Source organism: Phyllobates terribilis, unplaced genomic scaffold (genome assembly GCF_046119375.1).
Source record: "Phyllobates terribilis strain yellow unplaced genomic scaffold, ASM4611937v1 Scaffold_8__6_contigs__length_399053987, whole genome shotgun sequence".
NCBI classification, from domain to species: domain Eukaryota; kingdom Metazoa; phylum Chordata; class Amphibia; order Anura; family Dendrobatidae; genus Phyllobates; species Phyllobates terribilis.
In genome coordinates, this window is record NW_027362768.1 from 275,622,870 (window position 1) to 275,641,770 (window position 18,901).

Genomic DNA, 18,901 nt, shown 5'->3' on the forward strand with positions numbered 1-18,901 from the left:
ATAGGGGTTGGTTCCTGAGCATAGGAAGGAGCCCATTGGTTGCTGGTCACCTGGGCTCATGGTCAGAGGGAGGTATAAAAGGTGGGCACCATCTTAGATCTAGGTCAGTTCAGCCAGAGAAGACAGGGAGTAGAGGCTCTGTAGGAGCTCTACTCCAGGAGGGCCTAGTGAGAGGCCGAGGAGGAGGAGAAGGGGAGCTGGGATTTTGGCTCATCTCAGCTCCAAGAGAACGGAACAGAAAGGAACAGAAAGGAACAGAGAAAGAGGAGGAGAGACAGAGAAACAGAAGGGCTCAGGAACAAGAAGGTGGAAGGGACCCTAAGAACCCACGAGAATCCAGGGTGCAGGGTCAGGCGGATTAAGGGTACCGGATCCCAAGTTGGTGGAGGAGAAACAACCCTCAGCCAAAGACCGGTCGTCGTGATCATCTATTGGTGCGACACCTCATCAAACCTGCTAGGAAGGCACCATATAGGACAGCGGAGGACGGGGCCCACGTTCAACCGCACAAGTCCGCGGCAGCTGGACAAAAGTGGGTCACTGGTGAGGCAGGCCAGAGAAAGGATTAAAGGGGGTCCTGTGCCATGCTCTTGACTGCTTGGGAGTTGACCGAGCCCCACACCTGGTGGACGCAGCACGGCTCGGGCGGTCACTACCTGTACAGAAGTGACCCGGAACAAATGAACTGTGAGTAAAGACCCTGGACTGTGACTTGTTGTCTGTGTGCTCCTTCGCGCCTCCAGCACTACCGGTACTGGGACTCTCACCACCATCACTCCCACCATCCACTACACTGCCCTGGGGCCGCACTCTTCCCGTGGGGGTCACACCATCCCAGCTGCATTCATCATCAGCCCCAGCGGACTGCCTTGCAGCGGCGGTTCCTAATAACCGCAATCCACGGGTGGCGTAGTCGGACATTATCTAAAGCACGTAGCAGACTACCATTGGCCTGACCACCCTGAGCCGCGGGACCGGGCCGCCACTACTACTCCCAGCGTCTCCCTATCGCCCGGTTCCGCGTGCCCCACGGCCCAGGGGGCGAGTCAGCTTTGGCGTAGTCGGCAGGATTTCGTGCCCGCTAACCACGGGTACTGCGCGCCTGAAAAGAGACTGTTTCACTGTACTAAAGATGGCGCCCGCCCCAGAAGAACGAGCGCCATAATGTGCGTGCCAAAAGACCACAGGAGGCCGCCTCCCATCGTGGGCCGGGTCCCAGAATGGCGCCAAAGAGGAAGCCCGCCCCCAACAACCATGAGCACGGCTGTGGAAATGTCCGTCAATGTGGGGGGGCTGCCCCTGAGAGTGATTGTCAGCAGAATGCCCCAGGACCACCCCCCATGGGGGCGGAAAGAGAAGAAAACTGCGGGGCAGGGGGTGGTCTGGATCAGTCCAGACAGACCGCACCCGGGGATGGACGCCCTCAGCAGCACCAGCCTCCTGGCCCGAAGCCTGCTACAGGCCGAACCGCTCTGCAGCCTAGCAGAAGTCCTAGCGCAGCTCCCCAGAGACCCGCAAGCTGCACTGGAGGACCTGGAGCGGAGGATGGTCCGGGCGCAGCGGGGTGCACTCACTGAGTGGAGAGAGGAACTGGCCCGGCAGGCCGAGACCCACCAGCGACAGGCCTCAACCGCACCCCGGAGTTTGCCTGCTTCTGAGGACGGCGCAGGAGGAGAGAGGACCGGAGGCGACGCCGCGGAGGGAGCCACGAGGACTGAGGCAAGTGAAGGGGATGTCACCACCCCAAGCCCAGCACCCGCAGGCCTGCCCCAGCCTCCCGTCGCAGCACCAGAAGCCCCACTCACCGCACCTGTTGCCGCGCCGCCACTGCTCCCGGCTAGGCGTCAAGCGGCGAGCGCCGCGGCCACGCCCCGCCCAGCGCCACGCCCCTTGACCCCGGGCGCCGTAAAGCAGGAAGCATCATCGGCCCGGTCGCAAGGCCTGGATGACCCGGGCGCCATCGCTAAGCCTGCGCCCCTGTCCCGGATGGGACTGCCACCTAGCGCAGCCACAAGACCCCCGGCCTGGTCGCAAGGCCGAGTGCCCCCGGGCGCTGCTCCCAGATTAGGTCCCCCCACTGTACCATCGCTGGGCGTGGACCTATTGGCACATCACACCGTTCCGGATGGACTGCCGCTGGAGTGGCCGGCTGAAGTGACCGGCAATCAGCCATGGAAGGCCCAGCCCCCGCGCGAGCCTCTGATACCGGCTCCTGAACCCGTCGAGGTCACCCTACCCCCACTGGAGGACGTCCAATTTGCGTGGGACCCCACCAGCGAGAACTTGATGGGGTTCTCTCAAGAGACCCGGGCAGACGCGGTCCGTCGTCTGGAGGCCTGTCATCAGCAACTGGCGACCTTTGAGCGGGAGCGACGAGAGAGACGCATCAGAGAGGAACGGCTCCAGGCCCAGAGTGCTGAACAAAAACGCAAGGCCCGCCAAGACCCCCGAGCAGCCCGTGGTCCCCGAATCACCGGGACCATAGTCAAATTCCACATGGAGAACGGCTGGGGCTTCATCAGGGGCCCAGAAACCGCAGGCGACGTCTTTGTGACCCGCAGGGACGTTGAGAGTCATCTACCTGAGGGACATCGTGGCCGTGACCTATACCCTGGTGATGTGGTCTCCTTTACCCGCCACGTAGGCGCAAAAGGACCGTACGCCCTACATGTTCATCGGCTCACTGAGGAGGAACTACAACACCGCGGATATGAGGAGAGCCAAGAGGACCCGGACGGGTCTGAAGAACCATATGAGGAGGAAGAAGGAGCATATGGAGGACACCGCTACTAGTAAGTAGCAAAGTACCTGTGTACATAGTTACCCGTCAGGGTATCAGAACTGTTTTTGGGACTGTTCCCGTCTTGAAAGTGTGGTCCCCGTTGGGACAAATATTGAACTGTTACCTGTGTGCCCCTCATCCCCTACCAGGCTGAGGACTGTGAGCAGCCATTCCCTTCCCAAAACTGGCCGAGGACTGAGAGCGGCCAATCCCTTGTATATAGTTGCGCTTCCTCAAGCGCCCCCTACTGGTTTTATAAAAAGACTGCAACGTCTACCTCAAGTTTACAAATTTACTGGACTGTTGCACTTAGAAGAAGAAAGAACACCTGGTCGGAAGTTGCACCGCAGCCAGGATCCAAGAATGTGCTTTACTTAAAAATGTTTTACGTGACAAAGTTTTTATATGCTGCTAGATATTAATGTGAATGTTCTCTATAGTGTTTATATGTCAAAAGAGTTCCAGAAGTATTAGTAAGCGTTTTATAATAGTGTGACAAGAAGAGAAAAGTGTTTCCCATAAAGGGAACTGAACCATGTTGCCTGTTTCCTGATGTGAAAAGTTTTAAAAAGTTTGCATGTCCTGTAATTAACTGTTTTTGCTCTTTTCCAGCCTGAGGACGTGCTGTGCTTTACCAGGGGGGAATGTAGCGCCCCGAGGGTTCAGTCGCTACAGGGGTATTGCACCTCAGACCAGAGGTGTGATATTCCACTCCCAGGTAAGGATGGAGTATGGACCAGGGCTCAGTTAGCTGCATACAGCACACACACCCCATTTCCGAGGGACAGCTCAACGGTGCTCCCACTAGACAGAAGTGCAGGCACGACCGACTATGTCCCTGCCTGGAGTGGGGAGGGGGGTGGAACACCCAGTGCTGTAGGGGCAGATAGGGGTTGGTTCCTGAGCATAGGAAGGAGCCCATTGGTTGCTGGTCACCTGGGCTCATGGTCAGAGGGAGGTATAAAAGGTGGGCACCATCTTAGATCTAGGTCAGTTCAGCCAGAGGAGAAGACAGGGAGTAGAGGCTCTGTAGGAGCTCTACTCCAGGAGGGCCTAGTGAGAGGCCGAGGAGGAGGAGAAGGGGAGCTGGGATTTTGGCTCATCTCAGCTCCAAGAGAACGGAACAGAAAGGAACAGAAAGGAACAGAGAAAGAGAAGGAGAGACAGAGAAACAGAAGGGCTCAGGAACAAGAAGGTGGAAGGGACCCTAAGAACCCACGAGAATCCAGGGTGCAGGGTCAGGCAGATTAAGGGTACCGGATCCCAAGTTGGTGGAGGAGAAACAACCCTCAGCCAAAGACCGGTCGTCGTGATCATCTATTGGTGCGACACCTCATCAAACCTGCTAGGAAGGCACCATATAGGACAGCGGAGGACGGGGCCCACGTTCAACCGCACAAGTCCGCGGCAGCTGGACAAAAGTGGGTCACTGGTGAGGCAGGCCAGAGAAAGGATTAAAGGGGGTCCTGTGCCATGCTCTTGACTGCTTGGGAGTTGACCGAGTCCCACACCTGGTGGACACAGCACGGCTCGGGCGGTCACTACCTGTACAGAAGTGACCCGGAACAAATGAACTGTGAGTAAAGACCCTGGACTGTGACTTGTTGTCTGTGTGCTCCTTCGCGCCTCCAGCACTACCGGTACTGGGACTCTCACCATCATCACTCCCACCATCCACTACACTGCCTTGGGGCCGCACTCTTCCCGTGGGGAGTCACACCATCCCAGCTGCATTCATCATCAGCCCCAGCGGACTGCCTTGCAGCGGCGGTTCCTAATAACCGCAATCCACGGGTGGCGTAGTCGGACATTATCTAAAGCACGTAGCAGACTACCATCGGCCTGACCACCCTGAGCCGCGGGACCGGGCCGCCACTACTACTCCCAGCGTCTCCCTATCGCCCGGTTCAGCGTGCCCCACAGCCCAGGGGGCGAGTCACATACAATGTATGATCTTTATGTATGCATAAATATATAAAGTATATATGAGTATATTCTGCCTTCACTTCCATGTTTCTTGTGAGATTGGTTTCTCTGACAGTAATCTCAATAAAGATATTGATCTAACAAGTGGAACCTGTCATAATTTATTCATTCACTTATTATGTCAAATCCAATATTTGTCTTTTTTTTTTACGTCATTAGCAACCTTTCCTCCCCAATTTCCATTATCCTGTCAAAAATGTTGTTTGTGACCATGGATGGCAAGGGAAAATGGATCATTAAAATAAATGTAAAAAATATATTTGATTCCATTAATATAATTGGCCATTAAAAAAGTAAGTTTATATGTTTAGATGTGTTCCTAAAATACTGTATATATATAGAGCTTAATAATATATTTGAATTATCAAAGGTGCTTCAAATTTGAGATGGCTTAGCCAGCCCCCTTGTTTGTCATTGCTAGTGAATAACTCAATTATTGAAATGAGGCGGTCAGTCCATCTTTTTCACACATAAAACCAATTACCCGCCAACAAAAGAAGCGGTCTACCTGCAATATGAGACGAAAATAGGATCAAACAAATATTAACCCCTTAAGTACAAGGCCATAAAGGACTTTAATGACTGGACAACGTTTGTAGTTTTTGCCTCTCGTCTTTACAACGCCATAATTTTTCTATTTTTTCATTAATGTGGCTGTATAAGGCTTATTATAATTATATTTTTAGCCCTGTTTTGGGGTACATTTAAATTATGGAATTTGTATAATATTTCTTTGCCAACAGAAGTAGAAAATGATAATTATTTACGGGTACTTTGATTTTCCGGAACCCCCGACAGCACCATTGAGAGAGAGAGGACCCGTCCTCAAGGTCAGGAAACCTGCAGATTTAAAAGGCAGAGCCTCTCTTCCCGCTTCAGTGGTTTACAGAGCATGAGAGGACCTTTGTTTAATTATTCAGGTAGTGAACACACATATACACTGCTCAAAAAAATAAAGGAAACACTTAAACAACAGAATATAACTCCAAGTAAATCAAACTTCTGTGAAATCAAACTGTCCACTTAGGAAGCAACACTGATTGCCAATCAATTTCACATGCTGTTGTGCAAATGGAATAGACAATAGATGGAAATTATTGGCAATTATCAAGACACCCTCAATAAAGGAGTGGTTCTGCAGGTGGGGACCACAGACCACATCTCAGTACCAATGCTTTCTGACGGATGTTTTGGTCACTTTTGAATGTTGGTTGTGCTTTCACACTCGTGGTAGCATGAGACGGACTCTACAACCCACAGAAGTTGCTCAGGTAGTTCAGCTCATCCAGGATGGCACATCAATGCGAGCTGTGGCAAGAAGGCTTGCTGTGACTGTCAGCGTAGTGTCCAGAGGCTGGAGGCGCTACCAGGAGACAGGCCAGTACACCAGGAGACATGGAGGGGGCCGTAGGAGGGCAACAACCCAGCAGCAGGACAGCTACCTCTGCCTTTGTGCGAGGAGGAACAGGAGGAGCACTGCCAGAGCCCTGCAAAATGACCTCCAGCAGGCCACAAATGTGCATGTGTCTTCACAAACTGTTAGATACCGACTCCATGAGGGTGGTATAAGGGCCTGACATCCACAGATGGGGGTTGTGCTCACAGCCCAACACCGTGCAGGATGCTTGGCATTTGCCACAGAACACCAGGATTGGCAAAGTCGCCACTGGCGCCTTGTGCTCTTCACAGATGAAAGGAGGTTCACACTGAGCACATGTGACAGACGTGACAGTCAGGAGACGCCGTGGAGAGCGATCTGCTGTCTGCAACATCCTTCAGCATGACCGGTTTGGCAGTGGGTCAGTAATAGTGTGGGGTGGCATTTCTTTGGAGGGCTGCACAGCCCTCTATGTGCTCGCCAGAGGTAACCTGACTGCCATTAGGTACCGAGATGAGATCCTCAGACCCCTTGTGAGACCATATGCTGGTGTGGTTGGCCCTGGGTTCCTCCTAATGCAGGACAATACCAGACCTCATGTGGCTAGAGTGTGTCAGCAGTTCCTGCCAGATGAAGGCATTGAAGCTATGGACTGGCCCGTCTCGTTCCCCAGACCTGTATCCGATTGAGCACATCTGGGACATCATGTTTCGCTCCATCCACCAACGTCACGTTGCACCACAGACTGTCCAGGAGTTGGCGGATGCTTTAGTCCAGGTCTGGGAGGAGATCCCACAGGAGACCATCTGCAACCTCATCAGGAGCATGCCCAGACGTTGTAGGGAGGTCATACAGGCACGTGGAGGCCACACTCAATACTGAGCATCATTTTGACTTGTTTTAAGGACATTAAATCAAAGTTGGATCAGGCTGTAGTGTGTTTTTCCACTTTAATTTTGGGGGTGACTCCAACAACAAGGCCTCCATTGGTTAATAAATTTGATTTCCATTAATGATTTTTGTGTGATTTTGTAGTCAGCACATTCAACTTTGTACAGAACAAAGTATTCAATGAGAATATTTCATTCATTCAGATCTAGGATGTGTTATTTGAGTGTTCCCTTTATTTTTTTGAGCAGTGTATTTACAATAGGAAAATGCTTCCCTACTAACTTCCCTACCAAATTCTTTTTTTCCCCCTGCTGCACCCTGCATAGAAGGGAGGGAATAAGGAAGGGTGGCGTCGTGGGTTCCGGAAAGTCAAATTACCGGTAAGTAATTATAATTTTTCCCATCCCCACAACAGTACCATAGAGAGAGATAACAAAGAAATCCTTAGGGAGGGACCACCGCTTGAAGAACCTTTCTCCCAAAGAAATGATCAGAAGCACCCAAAGGAATGATCAGAAGCACCCAAATCCAACCTGTAGTGTTTAAAAAAGGTGGATGGTGAAGACCAAGTTGCCGCCCTACAAATTTGTTCAAGAGAGGCATTGGCCCTTTTTGTCCACGAGGTAGATACCAATCTTGTAGAGTGAGCTTTCAAATTCTCAGGAGCGGGGTGTCCACCTGAAGAATAGACTAATGATATTGCCTTTCTAAGCCATCTAGACAGGGACCTTTTAGATGCCGCCTTGCCATTGTTTGGACCTTGAAAAATAACAAAAAGAAAGGTAGTTTTCCACCACGCAGATGTGTTTTCTAAGTATTGAATTAAATACCTCCTGACATCTAAAGAATGTAATCTAGCCTCCTTCTCATTCTTGGGGTCATTACAGAAAGAGGGTAATATGATCTCTTGAGACCTATGAAAAGTTGAGAACACCTTAGGGAGGAAAGCTGGGTCTGGTCTAATTACCACTCACAGAGAGAATATTGGTAAATGGTTGGTTTAGTGATGAAGCCCGTAATTCCCTAATTTTTTTTAGATAAGGGCCACCAGTCGTATAGTCAGGCCCGGCGTCAGCACCCGGCGGACCCGGGCAAGTGCTGGGGCCCTGAACAGGCGGGGGGCCCGCTCACCGTTGGGCTCCTCGGCGCGCTATGGGACCCGTGAGCGGAGGACAGCAGTACCAGCGCCCCCCCTCCACTGCTTGCTCAGGGCCCCAGCACAATACTTACCTCTCTCCGTGCCTCCACAGCAGGTCCTGTGTCTCCCGCAACTGCTGCACTGTGACGTCTCAGGTCAGAGGGCGCGATGACGTCTTTCCACCGTGCCCTCTACTAAGCAGTCACAGCGCAGAGCGGGAAGACGGCGTTGCGGCTGAGGAGTCCAGAGCGGAGGCAGCGATGAGAGCAGTGGCAGCAGGTGAGGTGAGTATTTGATTTTTTTTTTTTTATGTATGGAGGCATGGGGCACCTGCATGGGGCATGATATGGGGGCCCAGGAGGCATGGGGCATTATATGGGAGCCCAGGAGGCATGGGGCATTATATGGGGGCCCAGGAGGCATGGGGCATTATATGGGGGCCCAGGAGGCATGGGGCATTATATGGGGGCCCAGCCTGCATGGGGTATTATATGGGTGCCCAGCCTACATGGGGTATTATATGGGGCCCCAGCCTGCATGGGGCATTATATGGGGGAACAGCCTTCATGGGGTATTATATGGGGGCACAGCCTTCATGGGGCATTATATGGGGACACAGCCTGCATGGGACATTATATGGGGGCACAGCCTGCATGAAGCATTATATGGGGGCACAGCCTGCATGGGGCATTATATGGGGGCCATTATTCTGTATGGAGCATTATATGGGGGCCAGTATTTTGTATGGAGCATTATATAGGAGCCAGTATTCTGTATGGAGCATTATAAGGAGGCCACTATTCTGTATGGAGCATTATAAGGGGGCCAGTATTCTTTATGGAGCATTATATAGGGGCCAGTATTTTGTATGGAGCGTTATATGGGGGCTAGTATTCTGTATGGAGCATTTTATGGGGGCCAGTATCCTGTATGGAGCATTATTTGGGGTCCATTATTCTGTATTGAGCATTATATGGAGTCCATTATTCAGTATGTATCAATATATGGGGCCCATAATACTGTATGGAGGAATTAGTGGTGCCCATAATACTGTATGGAGGACTATATTGTCTGCACTGTGCGCTGCGAGGATTTTCCAGTTTCTGAGCTATTGTAGAATTTACAATAGATATCAATAATGTAATGTAAGAAGTGAAATCTTTGGCATTGTACTATATCTATATTTCTCTGCGGTATCTGTGCATCGTGAATCGTCTATGTGTTAAAGGGGCCCACTGAGACTCTTTTGCCCAGGGCCCACAAAAACCTGGAGCCGGCCCTGAGTATAGTTTTAAAGGTTAGAAATTTAAGCTGTATTTCCGCTAGTGGCTCAAATGGGAATCTAGTTAAGGAATCTAGTCTAAATTAAGGTCCCATGGTGGAATCTGAGACAGAGCCACAGGTCTAGATCTGCCTACCGACCATATGAACTTCACTACCCATGGGTGGTCGGCAATTTTTTTTATCAAAAAGAACACCCAAAGCTGATATCTGTACCTTAAGGGTGTTAATGGACACACCTAATTCCAGGCCTTTCTGTAAGAATTCTGAAATTCTAGCCCTTGGTATTGGGTCATTTACAAAGGGATTTATCTTGGAGAAATTGAAACTCTTCCACACCCTTGCATAAATCTTAGTTATCACCTTCTTCCTGAAACCCATCAGGATGGAAATTAGATTTTTGGAAAATCCCTTTGATTCAAGGAGCTGCCATTCAAACGCCATGCCATCAGATGGAAATTCCTTACCCTAGTGTATAAGACTGGACCCTCGAAAAGGAGGTCTGGAACTTCTGGAAGAACAATTGGATCGCCACAGCCATTAGTCTTAACCAAGTGAACCATGTTCTCTTGGGCCAAAAAGGTGCTATCAGGATCACTTCTGCTTGGTCCGACAGAATCTTCCTTAAAATTAACGGGTTCAGGGAGATTGGCAGGAAGACATAAGCTAACTCCTGAGACCATTTGTGGAGAAAAGCATTTTCCCCACAGGGGGATTCCCTGGGATCTAGGGAAAAAACGTCTGCACCTTCCTGTTGAACTTGGTCGCAAAAACATTTATCAGAGGCAGGGGTGGATTAAGAGTAGCAAGGGCCCCGGGCAGTTTAGAAGGCGTGGGCCCCCCCCACACACACACCTGATGTATCACGTGACATGTCACATGATCCCCTGTGATAGATCATGTGATAGTTCACGTGAAATTAATTTGGCACATATTAATATATTAATTCTAATTTTTTTTTTACATTAATTGTATGACTTAATATTGAGCACAATTAAGTATGCTGACATCCCCTATATACAGTATGAGACCCTACACGCAATATGAGCTGCCACAATCCTTTCATACACAGCAGGAGGCCGCACGTAGCCATCTATACACAGCGGAAGGCCTCACGTAGCCATCTATACACAGCGGGAGGCCGCACAGTGCCATCTATACACAGCAGGAGGCCGCACGTAGCCATCTATACACAGCGGGAGGCCGCATGGTGCCATCTATACACAGCGGAAGGCCGCACGTAGCCATCTATACACAGCAGGAGGCCGCATGTAGCCATCTATACACAGTGGGAGGCCGCACGTAGCCATCTATACACAGCGGGAGGCCGCACAGCGCCATCTATACACAGCGGGAGGCCGCACGTAGCAATCTATACAAAGCGGGAGGCCGCACGGTGCCATCGATACACAGCGGGAGGCCGCACGTAGCCATCTATACACAGCGGGAGGCCCCACGTAGCCATCTATACACAGTGGGAGGCCGCACGTAGCCATCTATACACAGCTGGAGGCCGCACGTAGCCATCTATACACAGCGGGAGGCCGCACGTAGCCATCTATACACAGCAGGAGGCTGCACGGCGCCATCTATACACAGCAGGGGGCCGCACGGAGCCATCTATGCACAGCAGGGGGCCGAACGGCACCATCTATACACAGCAGGGGGCCGCATGGCGCCATCTATACACAACAGGGGGCCGCACGGCGCCATCTGTACCAGGAGTCCGCACGTAGCCATCTATACACAGCAGGGGGCCGCACGGCGCCATCTATACACAGCAGGGGGCCGCACGTAGTCGTCTATACACAGTGGGAGGCCACACGGTGCCATCTATACACCGCGGGAGGCCGCCCGTAGCCATCTATACACAGCAGGGGGCCGCACGGTGCCATCTATACACAGCAGGAGGCCGCATGGTGCCATCTATATACAGCAGGAGGCTGCATGTAGCCATCTATACACAGCAGGGGGCCGTACGGCACATCTATAAACAGGGCCGCATGGCGCCATCTATACATAGCGGGAGGCCGCACGGCGCCCCCCAGATACAGCGGGAGGCCGCACAGCGCCCCCCCCAGAGACAGCGGGAGGCCGCACGGCGCCCCCCCAGAGACAGCCGGAGGCCGCACGCAGTCACGCACACACACACAAACATATACAGACATATACATGCATACACGCATAAACACATTTGAAACACAAAAATACATATAAACAGACATCACACAATGATATCTGCACACACACTCACACACACACACACACACACACACTGACTCACTTTCCCCCGGCTCCTGTCGTCCAGCTCCTCTCCGGTGGTAAGTAGCAGTGCAGGGCGCGCACTGAGTGACGTCACACTAGCAGACACGGCCGCGCACAGGGCCGTGTCTCCTAGCTGTGATGCGGCCAGGCCAGCACACAGGGAAGTTAACAGGTGCAGTGCTTGCCCGGCCGAAGAAGAAGCAGCGGCCGTGCACCGCTGCTGGGGGAGCATTCCGGGGGCCCCCCCGCCTCTGACTCCCAGTATGTGCCGCGGCGCCACACATATTATAATGAGGGCAATCTGGCCATGGACCCCCGGGCCACCCGGAGCAACGGGGCCCCGGGCGGTAGCCCAGATTGCCCTCATTATAATCTGCCTATGGGCACAGTGGGTCCATGAACCATGTGCTCCACCTGTGTGTGTAACAGTTTTTTCCATAAAAAGAGAGAACTGTAGAATTCTTTCCCTTTTTCTGATTCCAGAACCTGAGTAAGTACCCCCTTCTGTACTAAGGACAAGATTTCCTGTTCTAAGGCCTGTGTGTTACCTGTTTTCAAGGACTGGATTTATGTGACTAAGAATCTCTCTGGTGACCAGGTGTTGATTTCTAGCTTCAAACCCTGACCTATGGTTTCTAAAATCCATTTACTTCTTGAAATTTTTAAGCAGGCAAGAAGAAACCTTTTTTAGCCTTTCATGTACCTGGGGCCTGATGTCATTGTCTTACGGGTCCCTTTGGGGGATTAGTGGGAAAGAGGTCATAATTAAAGCTTTACCCCTTAGTTCTTGAGACTTTCCATCCGGGATCTCTGGTCCTTTTGGACACAAAATGTCTCCTTCCAGAAGGATGAAAGGATTTCCTCTGAAAGGAATTAGCGGGGAACTGTTTCCTGGTATCTGCTGCTTTTTCCAGGATCTCATCCAGGACTGGTCCTAAAAGCAGCTCTTCCTGACATAGCATGCCGCATAGCTTACTTTTGGACTGAAGATCCCCTGACCAATTCTTCAACCAAAGAGCCTGGTGAGCGAAGATAGATAACATGCACGAGTGGCCTCTGAGTCTTACTGCATCTGTGGAGGTGTCCACTAGAAAATCAGCCTCTTATTGAATGGTCGGAAAACTGGGCAAAATCTGATCCCGCGGACATTTATTTTTAATCTGAGAATGCAGCTGATTTAACCATACAATCAAGGATCTCGATGTACATGTTGCAGCAATGTTTGGCACAAATGCTGCTGCCTCTGACTCCCAGGCCCTTTTGAGGAAACATTCTGCCTGTTTATCTAAGGGATCCTTCAGTAGTCCTCTGTCATCAAAGGGCAAAGCCGATTTGCAGGATACAGGTGCAATGGCCACATCGATTTGGAGGCCTTTTTCCAACACTCACAAATATCAGATTCTAGGGGTTATTTTTTTTTAACCCCTTCCGGAATGAATATTTTTTTATCAGGCTTCTTCCACTCCTTTATCAGAGTTGATATGTTTTTATGTACCAGAAAACGTTTCTGCTTTCTCACCTACAAACCCCCAAACATTCCCTATGGTTTTAGGCTCCTTAAAGGGATTGTCCGCTGCTAGGACAACCCCTTCTTGAGCTAAATGTTTGGCGCCAATAAAATAAAAAAGCCTATACTCACCTCCCGTGCCGGTGCCGTTCCAGCAGTGTCGCAGGGCTCCGGTGCGGTTGTTATGACACGTAAGCCCGGCGCCCAATCAGCGCTGGTGACACTCTCTCTGCCTTCAAACGTATTGAACTTCAAGAGGAAGTCAGGGCTGAGGCTGCTTCACACGTTCAGTATGGGGTCAGTATTTTACATCAGTATTTGTAATCCAAAACCAGGAGAGGAACAACCAGAGGAAAAGTATAATAGAAACACGTCACCACTTCTGCATTTATCACCCACTCCTGGTTTGGGCTTACAGATACTGAGGTAAAAAACTCACCACATCCGATGCTTTTATCTAAGGCTGCGTGCCCACTATGCGTTTTTCATGCGTTTTTTGCTGCTGAACTTCAGAACGCTTAAAAAACACTTGCTAATACCTGCCCCATGATAATCCTCATGTACTGTGCACATGCTGCGGAAATTTCCACTGTGGATTATCATTGCGGAAAAATCCGCAGCATGTCCATTATTTTTGCGGACGCGCAGTGTAATTGCCGCCATTGACTTGCATTGAATCGCTTAATATCCGCATGACTACATGTACACATGCGGATATTAAGCGGTTCAATGTGCGGATGGTACCCGGGTCTGGAGAAGAGGAGACTCTCCTGTAGACCCGGGTACCATAGAACCTGTAAAAAAAAAGAATTTTAAAAAATAAAGATTATACTTCCCTTCTGATGACCTGCGGTCTCCTCAGCGATGCGTCCGGCTCGCGATGGTGTAAAAGGACCTGCGGTGACGTCAGCGGTCGCGTGACCTGACACATGACAAAATTACGTCATGAAAGGGTCTTTTACACCATCGCAAGCCGCACAAGAGACCGAACGCAGTGGAGAGAAGACCGCAGGCCATCAGAAGGGAAGTATAATCTTTATTTTTTATTTTTTACCATTCTTTTACGGTCACACTATATAAATCCATGCTGGTTGCATGGATTTATAGTGTGACCAAGTTGTCGAGCACTTTCCAAGTGATGCTAAAATCGCTTGGAAAGCGCTTGACAACCTGCATGCAGAAATGCATGTGAAGAACGCTTGACAAACGCTTGTCCCTGGCAGGAAAAACGCATGTACAATCCGCATGTACAATCCGCATGTACAATCCGCATGCACAATCCGCATGTACAATCCGCATGTACAATCCGCATGTACAATCCGCATGCACAATCCGCATGTACAATCCGCATGCACAATCCGCATGCACAATCCGCATGTACAATCCGCATGTACAATCCGCATGCGTTTTTTTCTGCCAGGGAGATGCAGAAACGCTCAGGAAAAATCCGGAGCATTTCCGCATTGTAGGCACATAGCCTAAGGCTTTAGGCTATGTGCCCACGATGCAGAAATGAAGCAGAAAATTTCTGCAGCGTTTCTGCATGTTCTTGGCAGTAAAAACGCTTGCGGATTTTAGACGCGTTTTTGCAGCGTTTTTACATGTGGATTTGACTTGCGTTTTTCAAGTGCATTGGGACCTCAAATCCGCATGCAGAAACGCACAAATAATGGACATGCTGCAGATTTTTCCGCAAGGAAAATCCGCTGCAGAAAATTCCACAGCATGGGCGCAGAACATGCAGATTTTCATTGGGGATCATGGGGCATGGATTACCAAGCGTTTACGCTGCGGAAATTCCGCATCAAAAACGCATAGTGGGCACACAGCCTACAGACGGATTGAAGACGTTCCTGCACTTGGAAATGGTAAGACTCGAATCCATGCACGTGTTATTTTCCATGTCGTCCACCAGAGGGCGCCCAGATACTACTAATGTCTTGGTCACGTGATCCTATCAGCTCGCTCGTCACTTCTGCTCCAAGATGGCGGCGCTGAGAAGGAACCTGATGCAAAATGTAAGAGGGTTTGTGAGGGGTCGTAAAGGGATGCGGAGGAAGAAAGTGATGGGGGTGCGGAGGTGTGAGCATGGCCGGAGAGAGCTGCAGTGCTGAGCTATAGGCATGCTGCATGTGTGGGGTCTCTGCAGACTGAGGTGATGCTGCCATGGTCACTGTGCACCTTGTGTGTGGAGGTTACATGGCTGAGTGTCTGAGCTCAGCACCATCAGGAAACAGTGGGAATATATTCCTATGCCAGGCTGAAAGAATCTCAGCGCGACTCTCTGGCCGGGTGACACTGGGAATGTTATTCTGAAAAGTTTTTTTTCTGGGCGCAAAACAAAAATGTGTCCAATAAGTTAAAATAATGAAATTTCCAGTTTACTCACCATTACACGTCTTCATGTGTTCTGCCCTCCACATCGTTCGTTCAGCGCTTCATTATCTGTTATGATGGGACAGGGTCTGTCCCCAGAGTTGCCAACTTGACACTTCATTTTTTTTCTTGACCGCTTTAAAAAAAGAATTATGGACAGACAATTTTTTTACGTTCACGTTGGAAAATCATAAATAATTATGATAATAAGTGATCCATGTCTACAGCCTATAATTTTGATATGAAGACATCAGCTGCATTCACTGTAAAATGATTAATTTCACTGAAAATCTGTGTAAGTTTCTTCAGCGTTATTACAAATCACGGACATCTTACATTTTTTTACGGACAGAGCAAAAAAGTGACCAATTTTTACGGACTTTCCTGGTATTTCTGAACAGTTGGCAACCCAGTCTGTCCCACAACGGCCCCTGACGGGCACTACTGACTTCTATACGGTCTGTTTGCGCAACTTTAAGAGTAAAACTAGCATTTCTTCTGGTGAAAATGATGGAGGTTCCTATGAAGGCTGCAACACAAGTGTGAAGCTGGGTACACCCCACGTTGCCCTCCCTGCTCAGCCCTCTGTCGTGGGCCACCCAAAGTATCCATTGACTTCAGTGAGGTAAACAGAGTTTAGAATATGAAAGTTTTTCACCCCCCCCCATTCTGGCTATTCAGCCCAAAGCCCCCAATGCAGTGCTGATCAGAGGGATTTTGTTATGAACCCAGCATTAAAAGGGGTTGTCGAAACATTAAATATTGATGATCTGTCCCTAGGATTGATCATCAGTATCAAATCAGTGGGGATCTGACACCCAGCACCCAGACAAGTAGTATTGTTGGCTTTGTGACTCTGGCTCACTTTTTATATAACTGAATCCCATCTTGTACAATTACAATATGGCATTCAGTTGGAAAAACAGTGAGCCAGAGTCACAGAGCTGTCTATGGCTTCTTCCATCTTGTACGCTATGACATTACAGCATGCTGGCAGTCGTGGGGGAGCACTCTGCGGTGTCTAATGCTCCACACTGAGGGATATTACACACCGTAGCTACTTCACAAACTCTGCTTGCTTCTAGCATTATAAAAATCATTTTCTTCTTTGGGTAATTTTCTCTTGTTCGTGTTTCTGGTTGCTTAAGATTGTGGGTTTTTACAGGAGCAATTGAGTTGGACAGACGACCTTCCCCTTTGCCATTTATCTGGAGTAGGATCCACTACAAACAGGACCTATAATTCAGAAGGGATCCCAAAGGAGGAGCATCCCTGTGAAGACAACTGGCTCAAGTTCAGGTTGGTTTTGTCAGGATTTACCTCAAACTAAAATTATTTTGCAGGCTCCAAATATAGTTGTAGTAGCAAGGTAAAGCGCTATCCAACCAGGACAACCGGCTTTTATCCAGCTGTTGTTGCTGGTGGCACGGAAATTGTGGCATTACAGAGTGCCGATCATTAAATGGTGACATTGAGCAGCCTTGGAAGTAGGTCTCTGGCCATATTGTCTATATTACAGATAAACATACTGTCACAACCATCAGTTTTATGACTCTAAACGAACAGATTGGGTTATGAGACTCGTGGTCAGGATAGGATTTGTGGCTGTTACACAGACGGGAAAATATGGCTCTTGGACAGTAGTGTGGAATAGTCCTATGGGTATGTGCACATGATGTCTTTTTGAGGCGGAAACCGCCTGAAAAAACTACCAGAAAACTCCAAAAAGAATGTTCCGTATAAAAAAAAAAAATTGCTGTTCATATATTTGAACTCCTTTTAACAACTTCAAGTTTCCAAAAATGCCAAACAGTTAAAAGGGTTGTCCAGTCTAAAACTACAAGCCTGCAGTCACTCCATGCAACTGCACACTTCGTGCGCACTATGAGGATTCTGAGGTTGCTGGTGGCAAACGGTCATGTGATATGCGATTTGCATACTTCCGGCCACATTCCGACTAGACTGTATAGGGCCTCGCTCAATCCACTTGCTTTGAGCGAGGCCGGTTACGGTATAGTCTGCATGTGGTCGCATGTAGAGTAACTGCAGACTTGTAGCTTTAGACCGGACAACCCGTTTAAAAGAAGTGACACCCATTCTTCTTGTGTTTCCGCTCGGAAGACGCTCTGTAATTTATAATTGAAGTAAATCTCAAAGATGCCTGAGCATGTTTGGAGTGTTTTGCCATCATTTTTGCTTAAAAAAAAAATCAAACTGTTTCTTCCTTATATAATGGAGTAAAAAAAAAAAAAAAAAACGGAAAATGATAGTAAAAAAGATGTGACAAAAACCATGGGAAAACTCTCCAAAATAAAATACCAGCAGCCAAAACACTCATGAAACGACAAAAGACACTTCAGGAAAAAAATGTCAGTTTCCTAAAGCATCTTCTGCTTGATAACCTCTGTTTATTAGCCTGAGTTTAAGGCTACGTTCCCTCAATGAGCCACTGGTGAGTTTTTGATGTTGCAGATTTTCTGCACTTAAGTAAATTGGGTTAGGCTATGTGCCCACGATGCAGAAATGCTGCATATTTTTTCCAGCTCTCCCAGGCAGGAAAAGCGCATGCGGATTTTACATGCGTTTGTCAAGTGTTCTTCACATGCATTTCTGCATGCGGGTTGACAAGCGCTTTCCAAGCGATTTTAGCATCACTTGGGAAAAGTGCTTGACAACTTGGTCACACTATATATATATAAATCCATGCCGGTTGCATGGATTTATATAGTGTGACCAAATAATAGTTAAAAAAAAAAGAATAAAAATGATAAAAAATAAACATTATACTTACCTTCCGATGGCCCCTGGCAATTACGCCGCATTTCAGCAAAAAATAATGGACATGCTGCGTTTTTTTCCGCAATGATCCACAGCGGAAATTTCCGCAGCATGTGCACAGCACATGCGAATTATCATTGGGGACCATGGGGCAAGTATTAGCAAGGTTTTTTGAAGCTTTTTTGCTACGGAAATTGCGCGGCAAAAACAGTTGAAAATGCATAGTGGGCACACAGCCTAAAACTTTAAAGGGGTTGTCTGGGACTAAATTACTATTGACTTATCTATGTGATAGGATTATCGGTATGAGTTCGGTGGGGGTCCGACGCCAAACATGTCCACAATCAGCTAAGCAGATTCTGCATGTAAGCAGATAGCTGGTCGGTGGCGTGCCCGGTGTCCGACCCATACTGATCTCATTTTGATGACTTTTCCTATGGATAGGTCATCAATAGTTTTATCCCAGGCAGCAACTTTAAAGGAGTTGTCCAAATACTGGTCAACCACTGCTTAATCATT

The 18,901-nt window shown here is 49.1% G+C and overlaps 1 protein-coding gene across 1 annotated transcript in view; it reads left to right on the forward strand.

The window, feature by feature from the left end:
• The first annotated feature begins 15,152 nt into the window (after positions 1 to 15,152).
• Positions 15,153 to 18,901, forward strand: part of TAB1 (TGF-beta activated kinase 1 (MAP3K7) binding protein 1) — a 49,776-nt gene continuing 46,027 nt past the window's right edge. The window contains exons 1-2 of the mRNA XM_073644253.1: positions 15,153 to 15,246; positions 16,770 to 16,903. Of these exons, the coding sequence (XP_073500354.1) occupies positions 15,214 to 15,246; positions 16,770 to 16,903 (167 nt within the window). The 5' untranslated portion in view covers positions 15,153 to 15,213. The remainder of the gene's footprint in view (positions 15,247 to 16,769; positions 16,904 to 18,901) is intronic.